Here is a 19,470-nt window from a genome sequence, read left to right on the forward strand (position 1 = left end):
AAAATAACGTGATGACTCGATAAGTGCGATATTTGGCTATCGTTCAAAACAAAACAGAATTACATGTTTTGCGTGATACAAAGCATCATTTCAACAACATTTTGTAATTTGTTCGTGGAAAAATATTGAAAAATGAATCGGTGTAGAAGTATTTTAGAGGACGCATTTTAGAAATCATGAGTTGCGGTGTCAGCTAAATCTTAGCGCAAAATTATCATAAGTCAAAAAATTAAAATGACATACTTGTAGTAGATGTTTTTCTAGACACCTACGTTTTTGCTTGATATTTTTGGTTGTTTTGTTTGATATTTTTTATATTTTTGGTGGTGGTTTCGCCGAAAGGGTAAATTCGAATACATCACATTATTAATTAGAACACTACAAATTCTGACTAATTATCCAAAGTATTTATTTGTTTTTATATCTTCTAGACATTGGACATAATCGAGGGGCTGGGGTCCACTAGGAGATTGATAGTACCTATTAGCTCTCTCCGGACAGTACCAGCCTAGATGCCGTGTGGAATTCGGCGGAAAAAAATGAACCAAGAATAGATCCACTGGGTTTCTGCTTCCATGTCGTAAAAGGCGACAATTGCAGGAGTTTCTTTTTTCTTTCAGTTATCAGATATTTTCAATGTTTCACTTCTGATTACTCTATTTTACTAAATTATCTCTTCATTCAACCTATCAATTTCCGTTTAGCTTCGGAGAAGTTTTATTTAGAATGTTTTCTTTTTCCATGTTATTGATTGTCTTTCAGGATTATAAATGATAAAAACAACTATTGCACAAATCCGTTGATATTACAAAGGTAATAACAGAGATAACATATATCGGTATATTGAATACATAGTAAAAAACACTTGATATTAATATTTCAAACAATAAATTAATATTTTTCTCGGTAGCCGGCTGCCCAGATCAACTAAAATAACCATTTAATAATTTTAATAAATAATTAAAATAATAAAGCAAGCGGAAATAATACAGAATCAAGACGCGCGTGAAATCTGTTGACCTTTATTTGGTGATTTAAAATGATTTTATAACAACTGTTTAGAATATTTCAATGCAATGAATCAACTATTTTGTCTAAATCCTATTCACTCGTTTATTTTGTATCACGTAATTTCATTTATAAAAAAAATAGGGAAGTTTATATTCTTTACGCGATAGTATTGCAAATTTTTCTTTAGTTTCCTCGAAAAAAAGCTGTGAATCAAGACTTCCCGGGACTTCAATATAGGATATTGTTGAAACGTTCATTCGGGAAGTCAGTGAGTTTAGTGGTGCATCCGAGCATCTTGAAACCGGAACATACTGAGTCGCGCGCGAAACCAATACTGAAATTTTTACTAACAAATATCCTTCTCCCGTAACACTTGTGGAGTGCGCAGTAGTATATACGGCCTCTAGTAACAACAAGTGTTGGACTAACATCCCTTCCCATTCCTTAGACGATCTACGTTCGGGCCTGGCCGGCGCCGGTACTAATCGATGAATTCTGGGATTACCAGAAGATGTACATTGAAAGATGATTTACCAGTCCCAGGTCGGATCATCTAGAAACTCTCTGTACAATTTCAGCTAATCCCGATCAGTAACGGAGTAGCAACCAGGGGTGGTCGCTCAAGCTCAAGCTCAAGCTCTAGACATTAGACATAATCGAGGCCAAGATGGTTCCGCGGAACAAAGCCGCCGAGGCCACACCAGCTGAACTGGCCGCCGTCCCACCGTCAGAAGCGGTGTCCTCGCGCATACATAGCTGCAACCGCCTCGTTTGCCTGGCCCATTCAAAGCTTGGTTTCTTTGCTTTAGTTAGGTCCGAACGAGCAGTAGCGAGGTGGTACAGCACACGAACAAAAACGATGTAGCGAAGCCACATAAGATATTATTTCATTTGCACTCTGATAACTCGGGAAACGCTTTGATGTTTAGTAGCTAATAAAGTCAATGAGTTTTCTTGGGAATTCCGTTCTGCGGACCATGAATCAATCTAAGAAAAATGTTCCAGAAGTGCGATTTTAGGTCAACAAAACGGATGTGAACACTATCATGTTTCATTTGTCATTATTTTGAAGCAATTCCCATTGCGATATTGAAACTATTGAGGGAATCGGCGAAATTACTCTTTCTGCGGAATTACTGTTTCAACGAAATTACTCTTTCGGCGAAATTACCCTTTCGACGAAATGACATTCGGCGAAACAATCATTTCGGCCCTGATCCCCATACAGCTATATTGAAACAATATTGAGAGACACAGAAACTGATTTTAGTAGTGTATAGGATATTCAAGTTACATATTCGCAAGGTTTATTCGAAATTATAAAAGCGGATTTGCTAACACTACTGTAGAATATTTTTGTCAATCAAAGTTCAGTTCAAGCTACCAATGAGTGTTTTATTAGATTTCTACATTAACAAAAAATAGGGTGAAGGTTCCCTCATTCTGCTCAGCTCCAGTAATCATCTCATATGCTACAACCATAAGTTAGAGTGAGATCTGTTGCCTCTGCTCGATTCGTTTACTTTAAGGGTAAGATGAAAATAGGTGCTTTCGCTTCGAATTTTTGCGTGGCTTTAACAGCAGTATCGTACAATTGTCGAACTATTGTTGTGGTATTGCTTCTTAGAGCTGAAGTTAAAGTATTGTGTTCGTTTTATCACAATTCATTGATTGACATTCATGACAATCGGTCTTTGAATATGATTCCGGGCATATGGCTATCTCGGCATTTCTATAAGAACACCATCAGGTATCAGCTATCAGAATAAATTGGCTCATAACGGCACGTTCCCCATATTTTCGGGGATTTGAGCCTTGCCGTGACTTTTCATCATTTACCTGAATGATAGTGGGAAGTAGAAGAGGATAGAAAATGAAGGAACGGGAGGAATACGGAATGAAACACGCACCCAACATAAATGTGAGACCTAGAAACCGCTTGCGAGAGTAATTAGAGCTCTTTTCCACATTGGGTTAAAAACCCAAGAATATCTCTGAGTTTCAGTTGCTTGAACATAGATTCTTCAATGTAAAAACAACCAAAAACCCTATACCGTAGTTGAGATACTGAAGGGCAGTTACATATTAGATGATATGAAGTCCCATAATCGGGTTCACAGAGATCACATGAAAATGATTCAGCAAGATGTATGGTAGCCATGTGATAATTAAGTTTACAGTGACCAGTCAGAGCCCTCACCAGAACACCACAATGGCACTACGAGAAATGTAAAAGATTCTTCGAAATTCGAAATACTTTTGTTTGACAACAAGTCTCAGAACTTCGCCAGTAGTTTGCATGCTCAGACGAAGCCCAAGACAGAGTTTTTTGTTTTATCCAGCATTTGGAAATTAGTAGTGCTGGTTCAGGACCTACAAGGTCGTTTTCTACACCCACTCTGGCCAGTTCGTCCGCCCATTCATTTCCAATTATGTTGGGATGACCAGGTACCCAAACTAGATTTACAGCATTGAAAATGCTAAGTTCTTCGATCTGAGTACGGCAATCGATCACAAGTTTTGAACGTGAGTCACCCGAGCTAAGCGCTTTAGTTGCAGCCTGACTGGAGGAAATGGAATGTTTATTTGAAAAGTTCTATACGGGAAACTGCACGTGAGTGTTAAGTCGCTAGGGGCAAGAAAAACATTATCCCATGCAACCAATTGGGACCACAGACGTGTATGACCTATTTCTGAATTTATTGATTTATCCTTCCATAGACCGGTAACTTGAAGTCTATAGGCACAAGCGAGTGCTTCTTGCTTTAGATGCACATGAAGTGGTTTTATATTGAGAAGAGCTTCCAGAGCAGCGGTTGGAGTTGTTGTAAAAGCTCCAGTCATTGCCATGAGCGCCACTCTTTGCAAATGATTAAGCTTCGACTGAATCGTAACTACTTGCCCTCTCTGCCACCATACGAGGCATCCATATGCCAGTATTGGACGTATGATTGTAGTATAAATCCAATAGATATATTTCGGTTTCAAACCCCACGTTTTACCAAAAGTGCGTCTACATTAGTCAAAGGCCATACATGCTCTTTTGACTCAATGTGAGCAGTCCAGTTAAGTTTGGAATCCAGGATTACTCCAACGTAATTGACCTGGTCGGTACACAACAGCACGCTCCAAAAAACTGCAAAAGACGGGCCCCGATTGTTGTTCGCTTCTTAGTGAAAAGAACCATTGAGGTTTTGTTTGGATTTACCGACAATCCAACCTGTTGTAACCATTGTTCCACAACCCTCACAACCTGTGCATCAGATCAAATAACGTTGAAATGCATAGTCCAGTGATTTGTATTAGATAATCATCTGCGAATCCGTACGTCGGAAACCCAAGTTCATTGAGTTTTTGCAGCAGACCATCAGCAACAAGGTTCCAGAGTAATGGTGACAAGACACCTCCCTGTGGATAGCCTCGAGCACTCAACTTCCTCATCTCTGTCTGTCTTAATGATGAACAGAGGATGCGGTTGCTAAGCGCTGCGCTTATCCAGCCTGAGATGCTTGATGATACTCCATGTCTGCTCATCGCTTGCACAATCGATTGGAAAGATACATTGTCAAAAGCACCTTCTATATCTAGAAAAGTTCCCAAGCTGGATTGTTTGAGCGAAAAGGCTTTTTCGATATTATATACAACATCGTGAAGTTGTGTGATCGTGGATGTTCCACGTTGATAAGCATGTTGTTCAGTATGAAACGGTCGCTCAATGTTATGAATATGCTCAGTTTTTGAATACGATTCCGCGCATATGGCCATCTCGGCTTTTCTATAAGAACTCCATACGGTCGGTCCAATTTTTGATCACTTTGACGCATATATCGGGCTGTATTTCTCAGATTGCCCTCCAAATCATCCAAAGTGCTGGGACTGTTTGAATATTCCAGTGACTTACCATAGCCCCACAAAAAATATCAGGGGGAGTCAGATCTCACGATCTAGGCGGCCAATTGACGGAGCCGAAACGTGAGATGACATAATCACCGAAGGCAGTTGTTCAACAAATCAATCGATTCGCCCGCAGTATAGGATGATGCGCCGTCCTGTTGAAACCGAAACTACATACGGTACAAAATATACATTTGAAGCATTCGAGCGGACGTGAAATTTTCTGATGGTGTGAGAGTCTTTATTGCTGACAAATGCTAAAACAGAAATACGAACGAATCGAGCCCAATTTGTTCAAATAGAATTAGCGATAACCTTTCGAATGAATATAATGAATGAAAAAAATATGATTGAATGCTGTTCCATTCTTCAGACAACTGTTTTTTACGGATTCATTGAATGTCAAAAGTTATTGTTAAAAAATAGAAAAATCACGTACATCTATCAAAAAGCACTTGACACGGAGTCGAATTACCGACACTAATAAAATTCTCTAAATTTATCACTGCAATCCGTCGGCTTGTAAAGGCTATTTTTTAAGCCACTGAAATGACATGTAACATCACTGAGCAATCCGGATGAATTTCCGATGTCCCCAGCGTAAATTCAGCAATTTTGGGTGCAATCAACGATCATTCGAACTGGATTTAGGTCCACACTTTTCATATCATAAATTTCACATCAACAATTTGTTCGCCATGTATCGCGACATGTGGCATGAGTACAATTTTTATTCGATGTGCGGTATTTTATCCGTCACAGTAGAAGTCAATTGGATTATTGTAAGTGAATTATATGCTGGTGGGGTAACTTTCGACAGCCAGCACCCAAACGCATGCATCGGTGCACGCGAGAATGCTCGCTATGTGAATGCTTTTGATAAAGTTTCGAGCGGCACATTGGCATCGATTATCATCTACCATTACAAAACAACTGTGCACACTGCTTGATTGGGTCAGAAATATGCTCGGACGCTACAAATTACAAAATGTGCTCTATGTGCAGTACGAAAAAAGAACCGAATCATTTAACGATTCGAGTTTTAGCACTGTGCAAATTTAATCTTCAATTTACGATATTTTCCCATACGAAAGTAATGATATCTCTATTGTCATGAAACTATTTTATAACCTTTTCCGACAAGAGAACGAATTCACTACCTTATGCATTATTACAATGAAATTTCTGAGGATAGCTGCATTAGGATGCGGAAAAATGTAACAATAAAAATGACACGGTTGCTGTTTAACGCCAGCAACACTGCGAAAGCTTTGAAATAATTCCCATCTCGAGTCGAAACACCTCTACAGCCAGCTAGCTGGGAGATGGAAAATGTTTTATTACAATCCAATTTCCACCAGGCCCGGTCGTCGGTCGATAGTATGAGACCGCTGTGAGCAATGATGTGAATGACGATGATCATGAAGATGAGTTTAGTGGTGGTGATGCTACTCATGAAGTACGCTAACATGGGTTCCTATAGTGCCTTGTTTTTGATGGGAGTCTTTTGCTATTTCCGGTTGTTCTTTCTTTTCCTGTCAGAATCAGGCTACCAAACGAGACCGGGGGTTGTTCGACCGGTATTAAGGAGTAAAATGTTCTTCAATTGGATTAGATAACAATTTTTGTACATTAGATTTATAATGAAGTTTCGCAACAAAACTAAGTTTCTGTTAATTCAATTGCAATTGAATTCGGTCCTTCCTAGAGAGCACGCTTTTCTTAACATGTGTGGAATCTAAATAAATTCAACTCTTTCTTCTGTGTATAACTTTTCATTGCATTGGTAAAAATTTATGAAATTTTGGTTCATACTAGTTTAGTGTGTAATTCTGACATGTGAAAAGTTTGATCATAGTGTGTCAAGTGGATTTTGTAATGGATTCCAAGTAAGAAGTGCTTCTACAGTCCCTCAGTTGGGAATCGACAATTCGACCGTATCCCGTATGATTTTACAAAAAAAGTGCACTACATCTATTGAGTTTTGAAATGTTAAACATCCTGAGCTTCTTTTGAGTCGTCTTTTCATTTACTATTCATTTTTTAAAAAACCAAAAAGTGATTTTTCACAAATGTGTATCCTAAAGTGTATGGATTAAATGATACTGAGCTGCAAAATAACCAATTACATTTTTTATTGCAGTTGTAGGTTAGTCTCAGAGTACGTTGAGGATGATTAAATAATGTACTGAAAAAAGCAAAGATGTTCTTAGTATGATCGTTTTCTTAGTCTAATATCTTTGATACTCTCAGGCAGGGATGCCAATGTTCTAAACTTATCTGACATATTCCAGATTTTTCACATTTCGACAGACACTCTAACAAACCAAATCTTTTGCCAAATTTTGCAGTTTGGACCTGATTAAAAAAATTTCTTCGTGTTTTGAGTAAATCGTTTAAAAAACGAAGATTTAATTTATTAATTTATTAAATATTTATTTAACCTTAAATAGTCGATCAGCAAAGGGAAAAAAATCTTCGTTGGTAAAAACATTGCGTTAAAATGTTATTACAAAGTTTCACTCAAGTAGAGTTAAACTGTACGTCTGTGCAAGGCTTCAAGGTACTATGCACGAGCTCTTAATTTACTGACAAATTATTTTTTGTTAGCATAGATGATTACTCTTTCGAAAGGAACATATTCAATTTTTCAGCACTTGGCATCTCTGGTCACGTCCCGAGTAAAAAAAATCGGATTCCGTTTGATCTAATTCCTTGCCATCCTAGCGTTCAAGAGGTTGTAGTTCTTCGCTTTGCTTCCGGTGGGTCGTCTGAGTCTTTTTGAGTAATTTATCCATATGGGATACGGTCGAATTGTCTATTCCCAACACTTCTTACTTGGAATCCATTACAAAATCCACTTGACAGACTATGATCAAACTTTTCACATGTCAGAATTACACACTAAACTAGCATGAACCAAAATTTCATAAATTTTCACCAACGCAATGAAAAGTTATACACAGAAGAAAGAGTTGAATTTATTTCGAGTACAGTCTTTAAATCTCCCGGGTTGGCGGTTCAATGCATAGGGCGCTGGTCTTACAAACCAGTTGTCGTATGTTCGAGCCCCGACCTGGAAGGATTCGTAGTGTCAGTAGAATCGTAGCACTAGCCATGCAATGGTTCTGTACACTCTGAATCGGCTGCGAAGTCTGTCGAAACAGAAGGTCAAATTCCGCTACAGGAATGTAATACCAAGGCTTTTACAGTCTTCAAATGCTTTTGAATAATTCTGCTAACTGAGTGTTAGACATTATGCGATTGTCTTTAGTTTGGTCTTCACGCTTACTTGTGGATAACGAGAATGTAGTCAAAAGTTACCCAATTTCGCAAAACCTGTAGCTACCAAAAAGTGAGAAAAATGAGTATAACTCAAAATTTATGATTTCTATAAAATTTTAGATAAAATTACTTACATTCCTGAGTTCAATATATCCGTTATCTAATTGAAAGTGTATAGATTATACATTTTTATGGTTCCATGTATAGGATTTTGCGAATCATGTATGTTTAACGATATAAAATGCACTTAACTGTACTTTAAAAATCAACTAACGCCTGAAATGACTCGCTGTCAAAATACATTTTCAATCTGTTTCCTTTCTCGAGTATTTATTTTGCAAACAACAAAAACACTTAATAATGACGGATATCGCGTCAAGGTGATTTTTACTCAGTGATAGTTTACAATTCAACTTTTCATTCGAAGCCAGAAGGGTCAAGGCTTCGTGTGCCATTCAATTCAGAGTAATTCCAGAAATCAACAGCAGAAAAGTTGCTAAAATCAAGATCGACTTATTCCGTCGACTTATTCCGTCCGTTATCGACGTTGCACACGTCTCCAGTATGGACGGAACCTGGTTCCGCTGGTTATGGCCCCAATATTTTACTCATGGAATTTTATTCATCGAATATCTTGAAAAAGGTAAGACTATCAACAGCGAACGTTGCATTGGCCAACTGATGCATTTGAATCGGTGCGAAACGACTCCAAATGAAGATGAAAAAGTGCTCTTTCACTCGCTTGCTACTATAGCGAGATTACATGAATTGGGCTTCGAATAGCTGTTGCATCCACCATATGCACCAGATATGAACCGCAGTGACTACTACTTATCGCCTCCGAAACCAATTTGAGTTGATGCAATAAAAAGTTACAAAATAGTTTTCCATTTAGTACGTATTACATCGAAAAATTTCACTCGACTTCTCGAAAAAAAACTTTTCTTTTCATTAAAATGAAATACGTATGTTCCAAAAAACATCACCAAACGCGGACATGCTGAATTATTAGGTCTTTATCCGTTCAATGCAAATCACAATTTAAAATGCCTTTTTCAGAGAAACGGTCTTTCTTCACCTTCTATCGATGGTGTGTTTCACTGTTACCTTTCCTCTGTGCAGCCAGTATTTATTAAAGGGCTAGACCATTTGTCGTAAACTTGGTTAAGGTCTAGGGAGAAAGCGCTGCTTATCCCGTCCCAACTAAAACCGCAGTGTCTATTACCTGTTTGCAGACCTGGAAAATGCTCAAAAGAAAGACATTTTATTCCAACGAAAAATTTAGCGCTAAAACAAACGCTTATTTCGAGGTAAAAGATAAATTGTTCTTCAAGAAAGATATTGAAATGTTAGGGAATCACTGGAACGATTGTGTTGCTCTTGAACAAGGTTGAGTTTAGCAAAAAACAATTCCAAGAGAGTCCCGGGAATTATTGATCCACATGTTAATTTTATATTCCTTTCATACTAAGTGTTCTCGTATGTGAAGAATCACGTTTGGCTTGATCTTTCCAGCCGTGCGATATAAACGATTTTGGCATACTGAAGATGTGTGTAAAGTTTCGAGCAAATCGAAATATGTGAAGTCTAACGATTTGTTTCTGGAATTTGTATAGAATTTTCATTACGATCTAAGTAAAATTGACAGATTCTCTTTGTTTACTTTCTCTTTCAATTATTATATAGCTCTGTATTTGTTGCTAAATTCTTCAGTACAGCTCAAAAGATGATGGTTTTAGTTATTGTTCTCTGTAAACAGTTAGGGAGAAGGATTTCTAAGAGTGACCGTAAAAATCGAAATAGAAAGTAAACAATGAAAATCTGTCATATGTGCTTAGGTCGCAATGAAAATTTTATACAGAAATAAACTCTGAGATCGAATATAAAATGACTTATCTACAATCAAACGATAAACTACGTAGAACTTAAAAGTGCATGTAAGTATCTGCAAAACTTTGCCAAAGATGGACGGGTAATGATTATAATGAGCATATTAAATTCACAGACATTAAAGCTTTGCAACAAAGCCAAAACTCACCTTCAGATCGTGTCAGTCCAACACAACTTACTAGTACAATCAAGATCGTCGTTCTCAACTCCATCGCCGATAGAAACTTTGACTTTTAGCCAATTCTAATCAGTCCGATTCGTTTTACACAGCTTCTTTTCAAGGTAAATTTTTTTTTCTCTACACTCTATGTAAAGCACTTTTTATCAAGATTATTCCTCAATTTCACTATTTGCCATGTACTTCCGAAAAGAAATCCACTACCAATAATGCTCTACCGCATAACCGTACGAGGTCTACAATTTATCGAGGTCACTTTTTCTCACATTTATGTAACACTTTTAACTGGTCGCCACTATTATTTCATCAGTCGTTTCCCTATCGCATCGGAAATTATTTGCGTTAATGCAATGAAAAACTAGAAAATGATTTTCTATTTAGTACGTATTACATCAAAGAATCCACAATTTTATTCGATTTCTCGAAAATACTTTTTTTTTCTTTTCGTTAAAATTAAATACGCATGTTCCAAAAACATCACCAAACGTGGACAAACTGAAATATTAGGTCTTTATCCGTTCATTGCAAATCACAATTTAAAATGCCTTTTTCAGAGAAATGGTCTTTCTTCACCTTCTTTCGATGGTGTGTTTCATTGTTACCTTTCCTCTGTGCACGCAGTATTTATTATAGTGCTAGACTATTACTCGTAAACTTGGTCAAGGTCTAGGGAGAAAGCGCTGCTTATCCCGTCCCAACTAACACTACACCGCAATCGATGCAGTTTCCATGTCCATCGAAGGACACGAGACGTGGATTGTTGTAACGTATCACACTTGGCCTGTTCCGTTTAGTTATGTATATAAAGGGTGATTTTTTAAGAGCTTGAGAACTTTTTTAAACAATAAAACGCATAAAATTTGCAAAATCTCATCGGTTCTTTATTTTAAACGTTAGATTGGTACATGACATTTACTTTTTGAAGATAATTTCATTTAAATGTTGACCGCGGCTGCGTCTTAGGTGGTCCATTCGGAAAGTCCAATTTTGGGCAACTTTTTCGAGCATTTCGGCCAGAATAGCCCGAATTTCTTCGGAAATGTTGTCTTCCAAAGCTGGAATAGTTACTGGCTTATTTCTGTAGACTTTAGACTTGACGTAGCCCCACAAAAAATAGTCTAAAGGCGTCAAATCGCATGATCTTGGTGGCCAACTTACCGGTCCATTTCTTGAGATGAATTGTTCTCCGAAGTTTTCCCTCAAAATGGCCATAGAATCGCGAGCTGTGTGGCATGTAGCGCCATCTTGTTGAAACCACATGTCAACCAAGTTCAGTTCTTCCATTTTTGGCAACAAAAAGTTTGTTAGCATCGAACGATAGCGATCGCCATTCACTGTAACGTTGCGTCCAACAGCATCTTTGAAAAAATACGGTCCAATGATTCCACCAGCGTACAAACCACACCAAACAGTGCATTTTTCGGGATGCATGGGCAGTTCTTGAACGGCTTCTGGTTGCTCTTCACTCCAAATGCGGCAATTTTGCTTATTTACGTAGCCATTCAACCAGAAATGAGCCTCATCGCTGAACAAAATTTGTCGATAAAAAAGCGGATTTTCTGAATGGACCACCTAAGACGCAGCCGCGGTCAACATTTAAATGAAATTATCTTCAAAAAGTAAATGTCATGTACCAATCTAACGTTTAAAATAAAGAACCGATGAGATTTTGCAAATTTTATGCGTTTTATTGTTTAAAAAAGTTCTCAAGCTCTTAAAAAATCACCCTTTAGTTAGTAATATATTCTTTGGTGGTTACCAATACGTTGTTCCGGTGTTGCTTTCGAACCGGAATGGTTTAACTTTTGCATAGGGATGCGTAGTTTCATTATCAAATGGGTCAGTAGAAAAAAACACCAGAAAATCTAAATTCGTTATCTAATCTTCTACTGCATGTTTAATTTCTTTACATATTGTGAAACTATTAATCGACACATTTGTTCGAGATCAGTTAAGCGATTCGTTCGAAAATGTGATATTTGACAGAATGACATGATTAATTAATCGTTTGAACATCTGGTTAATTCGGATGAGTCTCGTGTGAACGGCAAGACAATTTTTTCACAGTCAGTCATGGCCGCCATTTTAAATTTGAATTTCAAGTATTTTTTTCATATCCCTCCTAGTAATGTCTAAAGGTACTCCAGAAACTATATTATTTAAGGGTTGCATTAATAGTGCAAACTTTGCGTCTGTTTAGCGGTTTAAATTTAAAAGGCAATTAAACATAAAGTTACTATACAATTCTTTACGTTTCAATATAATTCAATCGCAGATCTAAGCGTTAATTGAAAAATACAGTTCTATTCATTGAAAACTCAATGCAATCCAATTCAGTCTTGCATCTTGATGGTTTTCAATCAAATGTTCGATTCAAATCATGTCTATTCCATGTTACTATTGATTTACATGTTGTGTAAATTCCATTATTTCTTTCTCTCTACACAGATAAAAATATTTTGTGAATTTATATTTATTTTCATGCACATATTTGGAGCAGGTAATTGAATGGAATATTACATTACAAAACTAAGCGATTTGTAAATATACAGCCTTGTTCGATGGAAAAATAAATTCATTTCAATGTAATTTTACATAAATCATGGTTTTGAATCAGATTTTCGTTTCAACTGATGTCTGTTTAATAATACGATTGGTTTACATGTCGTGTAAGTTTCATCTTTTCTTTCTGTGTAGGGCGCTGGTCTTACAAGCCAGTTGTCGTATGTCGTACTACTAGCCATGCAATGAGTATGTGCTCTAAGAATCGGCTGCGAAGTCTCTTAAAACAGAAGGTCAAATTCCACAAAAGGTATGTAATACCAAAATTTTGTTTACTTTTGTTGTTGGATTTCGTTGAAAGTCGATTGTTTGATTGTGCCATCTTCGCGAGATTACATGTCATAAAAATATCAGATAGTTGAATAAAGTTTTCGTCGAAGATCTCGAATTTCGGAACTATTTATTCAACGTTCTAGCCTATGTCTTTCACGTGTGTTTAAGTATCTGATCTTAACAAGTATATTGTGGGCACACGGCTGAATTATATCAGCCAAAAAAAAAAATTTATATATATATATATATATATATATATATATATATATATATATATATATATATATATATATATATATATATATATATATATATATATATATATATATATATATATATATATAACCTCAAAACTCGATATGTATAGTTGTCCTACCACAGGCAGGAAGTACATGATGAGTTCAAAGCACTCTTTTATTATTTCAATTGATTACATTGAATGGTGACCTTGCATCTTCTTTTAGTACACTAAGTGTGGCACATCCTCAGCATGTAGAATGACTGGTTACTAAGAATGATGCCGTGATGTGATGGAGCTGGTGTTTATCGGCGTGAAATAAGATTATTGTAATCTCATTCACTAGATAAATACTGCACCGTGTTCCAACCGAAAATTTACTCAATTCTGCTTGAGGAACTTTTGGTATTTCTACAGAAAATCTGAGAAAAACGAATCTATTTTTGTTCCAAGAATCTGATAGCATTTCATTCGAAAGATTCACGGTTAAATTGAATATCTTATTATTTCGAACGCTGTTTTCATCCCGGTCATTCTGATATCACTGAAAATGGATGAGCTGGTCTGATGGCTAGAGCTGAAGCAACAAACCAGAGCTGAAGCAACACGTTGTCAACTAAATGAATAAAGTACAAAATTTCGTTATTAGTTGTTTCAAAACATACCAGCTATTTACAAAGAGAATTTGCGATTCGACTAGAACAACATTTGCAGATTCTAAAAATGTTAAAGAATCTATCCTATTATTTCAACCATTTCTACTTTATTTCACACTCAATTTTTTGCTGAATATTGTTTGTGTTTGGTATAAATGGAATTACGGTACTGAATTTCATCCGGATCCGACTTATAGTGTAAAGTGTGTTAAATATTGTACACCGTCACGTAACCGGCGAAACAAAATACGTAAAAAACTTCCTAAACTGGTCTAAAAAGTACACAAATTGATAGTCATTATCAGTAGGCAAGTAAAAAACCGATTCCGGCTATCCTGGTTCCCGGTATCTGGTTCCGGAACCAGGATATAGCGGTCATATACACCAAAATGGATCTCACTCACTTTTCTCAGCGATGGTTTGAACGATTATCACAAACTTATATTCAAATGAAAGGTCTTCTGGGCCCATACGGAATTCCGCCAGTTTAAGTGACGGTGTACAATATTGAACACACTTTACCATATAACTCCGGAACCGGAAATCGGATCCGGATGAAATTCAGGAATTCCGTATAGGACCAAGAGACCATTCATTTGAATCTAAGTTTGTGGAAATCGGTCAAACCATCGTTGAGAAAAGTGAGTGAGATACATTTTGGTATATATGACTACTATTTCCGGTACTTCCGGAACCGGATACCGGGAACCAGGATAGTCGGAATCGGTTTGTTTAGTTACCTACTGATAATGACTATCGATGTGTGTAGTTTTGAGACCAGTTTAGAATTTTTTTTTACGTTTTTTGTTTCGCCGGTTTAAGTGACGGTGTACAATATTGAACACACTTTACCATATAACTCCGGAGCCGGAAGTCGGATCCGGATGAAATTCAAGAATTCCGTATGAGATCGGGAGACCTTTCATTTGAGTCTAAGTTTGTGGAAATCGGCAAACCATCGCTGTGAAAAGTGAGTGAGATCCATTTTGGTATATATGACCACTATTTCCGGTACTTCCGGAACCGGATATTGGGAGCCAGGATAGTCGGAATCGGTTTCTTTAGTTGCCTACTGATAATGACTATCGATTTGTGTAGTTTTGAGACCAGTTTAGAAATTTTTTTACGTATTTTGTTTCTCCGGTTTAAGTGACGGTGTACAATATTGAACATACTTTACCCTATAACTCCGGAACCGGAAGTCGGATCCGGATGAAGTTCAGGAATTCCGTATGGGACCGGTAGACCTTTCATTTGAATCTAAGTTTGTCAAAATCGGTTCAGCCATCTCCGAGTAAACCTAGTAAGATTATTAGACACATACACATACACATACATACACACACAGACATTGCTCAGCTCGATGAACTGAGTCGAATGGTATATATTTTTACAGTCGGTTTTTCAAGTGATTGCATAACCTTTCTATATGAGAAAGGCAAAAATGTTGTAAACTGGACTCAAAACCGTAAATCTTAGGGTCAAATGAAAGGTCTTATGGTCCTACCAAAAATTACTGCATATTTTCGAATACAACAAACATTTAAATCGTCATTTAAAGAGCGATGGTAAAATTGTATAAAATCTTCAAAATTTGAATAAAACTAGTAGAGTTTGAACGTCATGTTAGTTGGTGGCCGTACGAACCGACTTCGATTGTACCGGTTCTCGGGTTCCGGTACCGGAAGTGCATATAATAATGAACCCACTTCGTTTTCTTAAGGATGACCTACGCGAGCAAAGCACTGTTTTCTTCTGTATGTTATACTAGTTTATGCACAAGCAATTTCTTGGTTTCTTTCAAAAATCGAAAAGAAATTTTTTGAATAGAATACCACAATATTATACATGAGAAAGGCATCATTACACCACTAGGTGGATTAAAACATGTTTTTTTTTGGAATCTACAAACCGTTCAGCAGTTTCTAGAGGAATCAGAATGGTTCACAAGTCACCTGCGTTATTTTTATCACATTCTGTTTTTCCATACGATTCCTCGTCGTTTCGCTGCTGGCACTTATCGATCACGCATATTTCTTAAGGATTTGAATAACGAATATGCTTTCTCATGATGCATCCATATGCCATTCAAGCTTTGTCTTATCACTCGAATTTATTTGTTTTGAATGTATCGTAGATATGAATTTACAACATTCTTTCATTTATTATACCATCTAATTAACATTCAGTGTCACTGCAAGTAACAACTCGAAATACGTATCCGTATGGTCACGTCTGTTATACTTAGTGAAAGTGTAGTACCGGGGTAATGAAATAGTAGAATTTAATGGTATTTGACAAAGCGTGAATTTTTAATAAATTTTACTAACTGTTCTATCTAAAAACACAGTCAGGAATTTATTCTCTTTGAAATTGATAAGAAGCTGTTTAAATAGGAAATATTTGGGGCTATGGAACTTGGACTTGGGAATAAGATTCCGCATAATTTAAACTAATATAATGAATGTAGAATTGAAGTTGATGTAGAAAAATTATGTTAAATGCCAGACTAAGAATGTGTCTAGTATCAAGAACAGAAAAGTAAATATTAAAAAATTATAAATCCTTTCCATTTGATTAAGCAAACGAGAATATCATTTCTGCGCACTTGGCGTGGATACAGTTTGTTTATAAAATATAATATAACTTGAACTGGAACTAGCAAGATAAGTAAGGCAAGCACATTGCAATCACATGGTACGGAGTTGAAAAATTTAACAATACTTGAACACTTTTGCCATTTCGCATATAACAATATTGATTTGGTCACATATTAAAATATCGATTTGGTCACTCATGATCAAAGAGCTAGTTCAATTTTTGAGCAGCATATTTTACGAAAGAGTCCAAGCGTCTTAAATAAGCTCTTTTGGATTATTTTTTATATGTTTAACACAACGTAAATTATTTAGGAAACTGTGATAATAAGCATTGTTACTTTGAAGTAAACCTCGACGTCTTTAAATAATTATTGTTCAGATATCAGTTTTATCTTGATCAAATTCAAAGGATTACATAATTGTTAAATTTCGTATGTCTCCACTTTTTCAACAGACGCGATAAAGTAATGATGAGGAGCTGAATTGAGCAACACTAATTTTAGAACGAAACAAAAAACACTGCTTCCTATGATAATAGAGAAAATAAGTCGACCAAGAGACCATGAAAGGTTCCTTTCGCCAACTGGACACAGTTTAACTTTTTTCGTTAATTCCTCTGGGTCATAAAATGCTGCTGCTTATCCTGCCAAACAACAGAAACTAACAAAAACTCACTAATCACTGTAGACTTGGCCTGCAGTACCGCGACTTACCACGACGGACGAACTTTAAGCAATGAACACTCCCGGTGAGGCTTTGTCAGAAGGTTCGACCAACGGAAGCCAGTATATAGCAGATGTTTGCTTTATGATAATTAGAACCCGCCACAAAGATAGCTCTCAAATATGTACATTTTTCCTCGCCCTACATGGAATGGAGTCGACTAAGAAGCAAATCTTTTATCTGTACATACCGTACCTGAGCATCAGAGCTAACGTGTATCATTTAAAATTCAAATGGAATATGTAGTAACTTGATTGGAGCAAATAGGGACTTCTATCTGTCTATCAATCGAGAGGGTTAACCAAGAAATATATTGTACAATGAGAAAACATAAAGTATGTTATTGTTGCTACCTAGGACTATCCATAGGAGTGAGAAATATGATAAGACCAAGGAATAGCTGGACACAACAATCGAATGCTTTTAAACTGCAGAAAGGTAAGAGAAATTGCAACTGAAATTAAACTGATTTCATATGTGACTCTCGTTATGATAAGCGAGTTTTATTTTGATAGGGTACTTACACCCTGCACATGCGTTTCATGAGATCAGCTACGGTTTTTTTTTTTGTTACGATTATAGAGGTTTTAACTTTAAGGTCATTCGCCTCTTCGGGCCAAAAAATTTCTAACCCTATGTGCGGGGTTGGGAATCGAACTCAGGTGGGCTGCGTGAAAGGCATCGACTTACCCATCACGCTATACCCGTCCCCTTCAGCTACGGTTGAAATCGGATCAAATCGTATCAAAACGACATTTTTCAATCTAAGGCGGCAATTCAGTTGCAGCATATGAAATATTAAAATAATTCGAGTATAACATAGAAAACAACAGAACGATGCACATTTTCTTAAAATATTTGCACTTTTCTTTTACAATAGTGGCAGTATTCATATTATTGTATAACCAATGGGATTCGCAATGACAGGAACTACATTTTTTTAACAAATATTCATCGAGATAATTTGATACGATTTATTTAATCAAATAATACCAACCATCACCACTACTGGAGCAATTACCCTACTACTGTTTGCACTCGTAGCAATGCCAAGTTTAACAGCATAAGCGATATCATTCACGGCAATATACCAAAAATAGAACAGTATTTTATTGCCCTCGCGGTACCGATGAAGCAGAAACAATCGGAATGCTTTCCACAAAGCTTGATTTATTGTCCAGAAACGTTTATTCTCTGGTTATGGTACAGGTCATGTTTTTCAAGCGTTATTTTTAATAAAAAGGTTCACCATTAAGCTTTCGCTATCAAATATTCAAAACTTTGATTAGTACTTATTTTATATTATACGCACTACGAGCGATGCACACTTATGGTTCATATTTTCTTTAAGCAATTCACTTTTACGGTATATTATGATTTAATTTGACATTGCGAAGATTTAAGTTGAGCTCTGTCTTTTCAGCTCTGTTATTTTCAAGATTTGATTACTATCATTAGGATACTATTTGAATCCTCAAATATGTGATTTTCGTTGAAGGATGTCATGTGGTCGGGAAGAAGGGAACTCACAAACTAAATTACTAATGATATGAACAAAGAATCGATTTAATAGAAAATTGCAACGAATTTTATCGGAGTTTATTCACAATATTATTAGACATTACATCTAATGGTTCAATATTTGTTTTTGCCTTTCTCATAAAGAAAGGCTATGCAATCACAAAGAAAACCGACTTTTTAACCGAGGCTCGGAGGGCCGAATGTCATATACCATTCGACTCAGCTCGACGAACTGAGCAAATGTCTGTGTGTGTATGTGTCCGTGTGTGTATGTGTTTATGTATGTAACAAAAATATGCACTCACTTTTCTCGGAGATAGCTGAACCGATTTTCACAAACTAAGATTAAAATGAAAGGTCTCATGGTCCTGCTATTGAATTTCATCCTGATCCGACTTCCGATTCCGTAGTTACAGGGCGATGAGTGTCAAAGTTCTCAAATCGTCATATAGATTGACAATATGTACCACACCGAAAGAAGAAGAAAACACAAAACTAACGATGTGTGCTTTGTTATATTTCGTACACGCTATGAAGAAATCGAAACGGTTACGGATGTCTGCTACTAGTTAGCTATAATCATTCAGTAATAGCCGTTCAACCGAGAAGGTTGTGTATAGAAGCGTACAGTTTAATAAC

The 19,470-nt window shown here is 36.6% G+C and overlaps 1 protein-coding gene across 7 annotated transcripts in view; it reads right to left on the minus strand.

Moving 5' to 3' along the window:
• The window catches only part of LOC131434712 (fibulin-1), a 50,230-nt gene extending 32,889 nt beyond the window's left edge, over positions 1–17,341 (minus strand). For 2 of the 7 annotated variants that reach the window (XM_058601743.1, XM_058601741.1), the window contains exons 1-2: positions 17,263–17,340; positions 10,229–10,616 (exon numbers count right to left, since the gene is read on the minus strand). In XM_058601743.1, coding sequence (XP_058457726.1) covers positions 10,229–10,292 — 64 coding nt within the window. In that variant the 5' untranslated portion in view covers positions 10,293–10,616; positions 17,263–17,340. Of the gene's footprint in view, positions 1–10,228; positions 10,698–17,262 lie in introns of those variants that run through there. The other 5 variants (XM_058601742.1, XM_058601737.1, XM_058601744.1 and 2 more) reach the window with 4 other exon arrangements.
• Positions 17,342–19,470: the final 2,129 nt, after the last annotated feature.

This window comes from Malaya genurostris, chromosome 3, assembly GCF_030247185.1.
Source record: "Malaya genurostris strain Urasoe2022 chromosome 3, Malgen_1.1, whole genome shotgun sequence".
NCBI classification, from domain to species: Eukaryota; Metazoa; Arthropoda; class Insecta; order Diptera; family Culicidae; genus Malaya; species Malaya genurostris.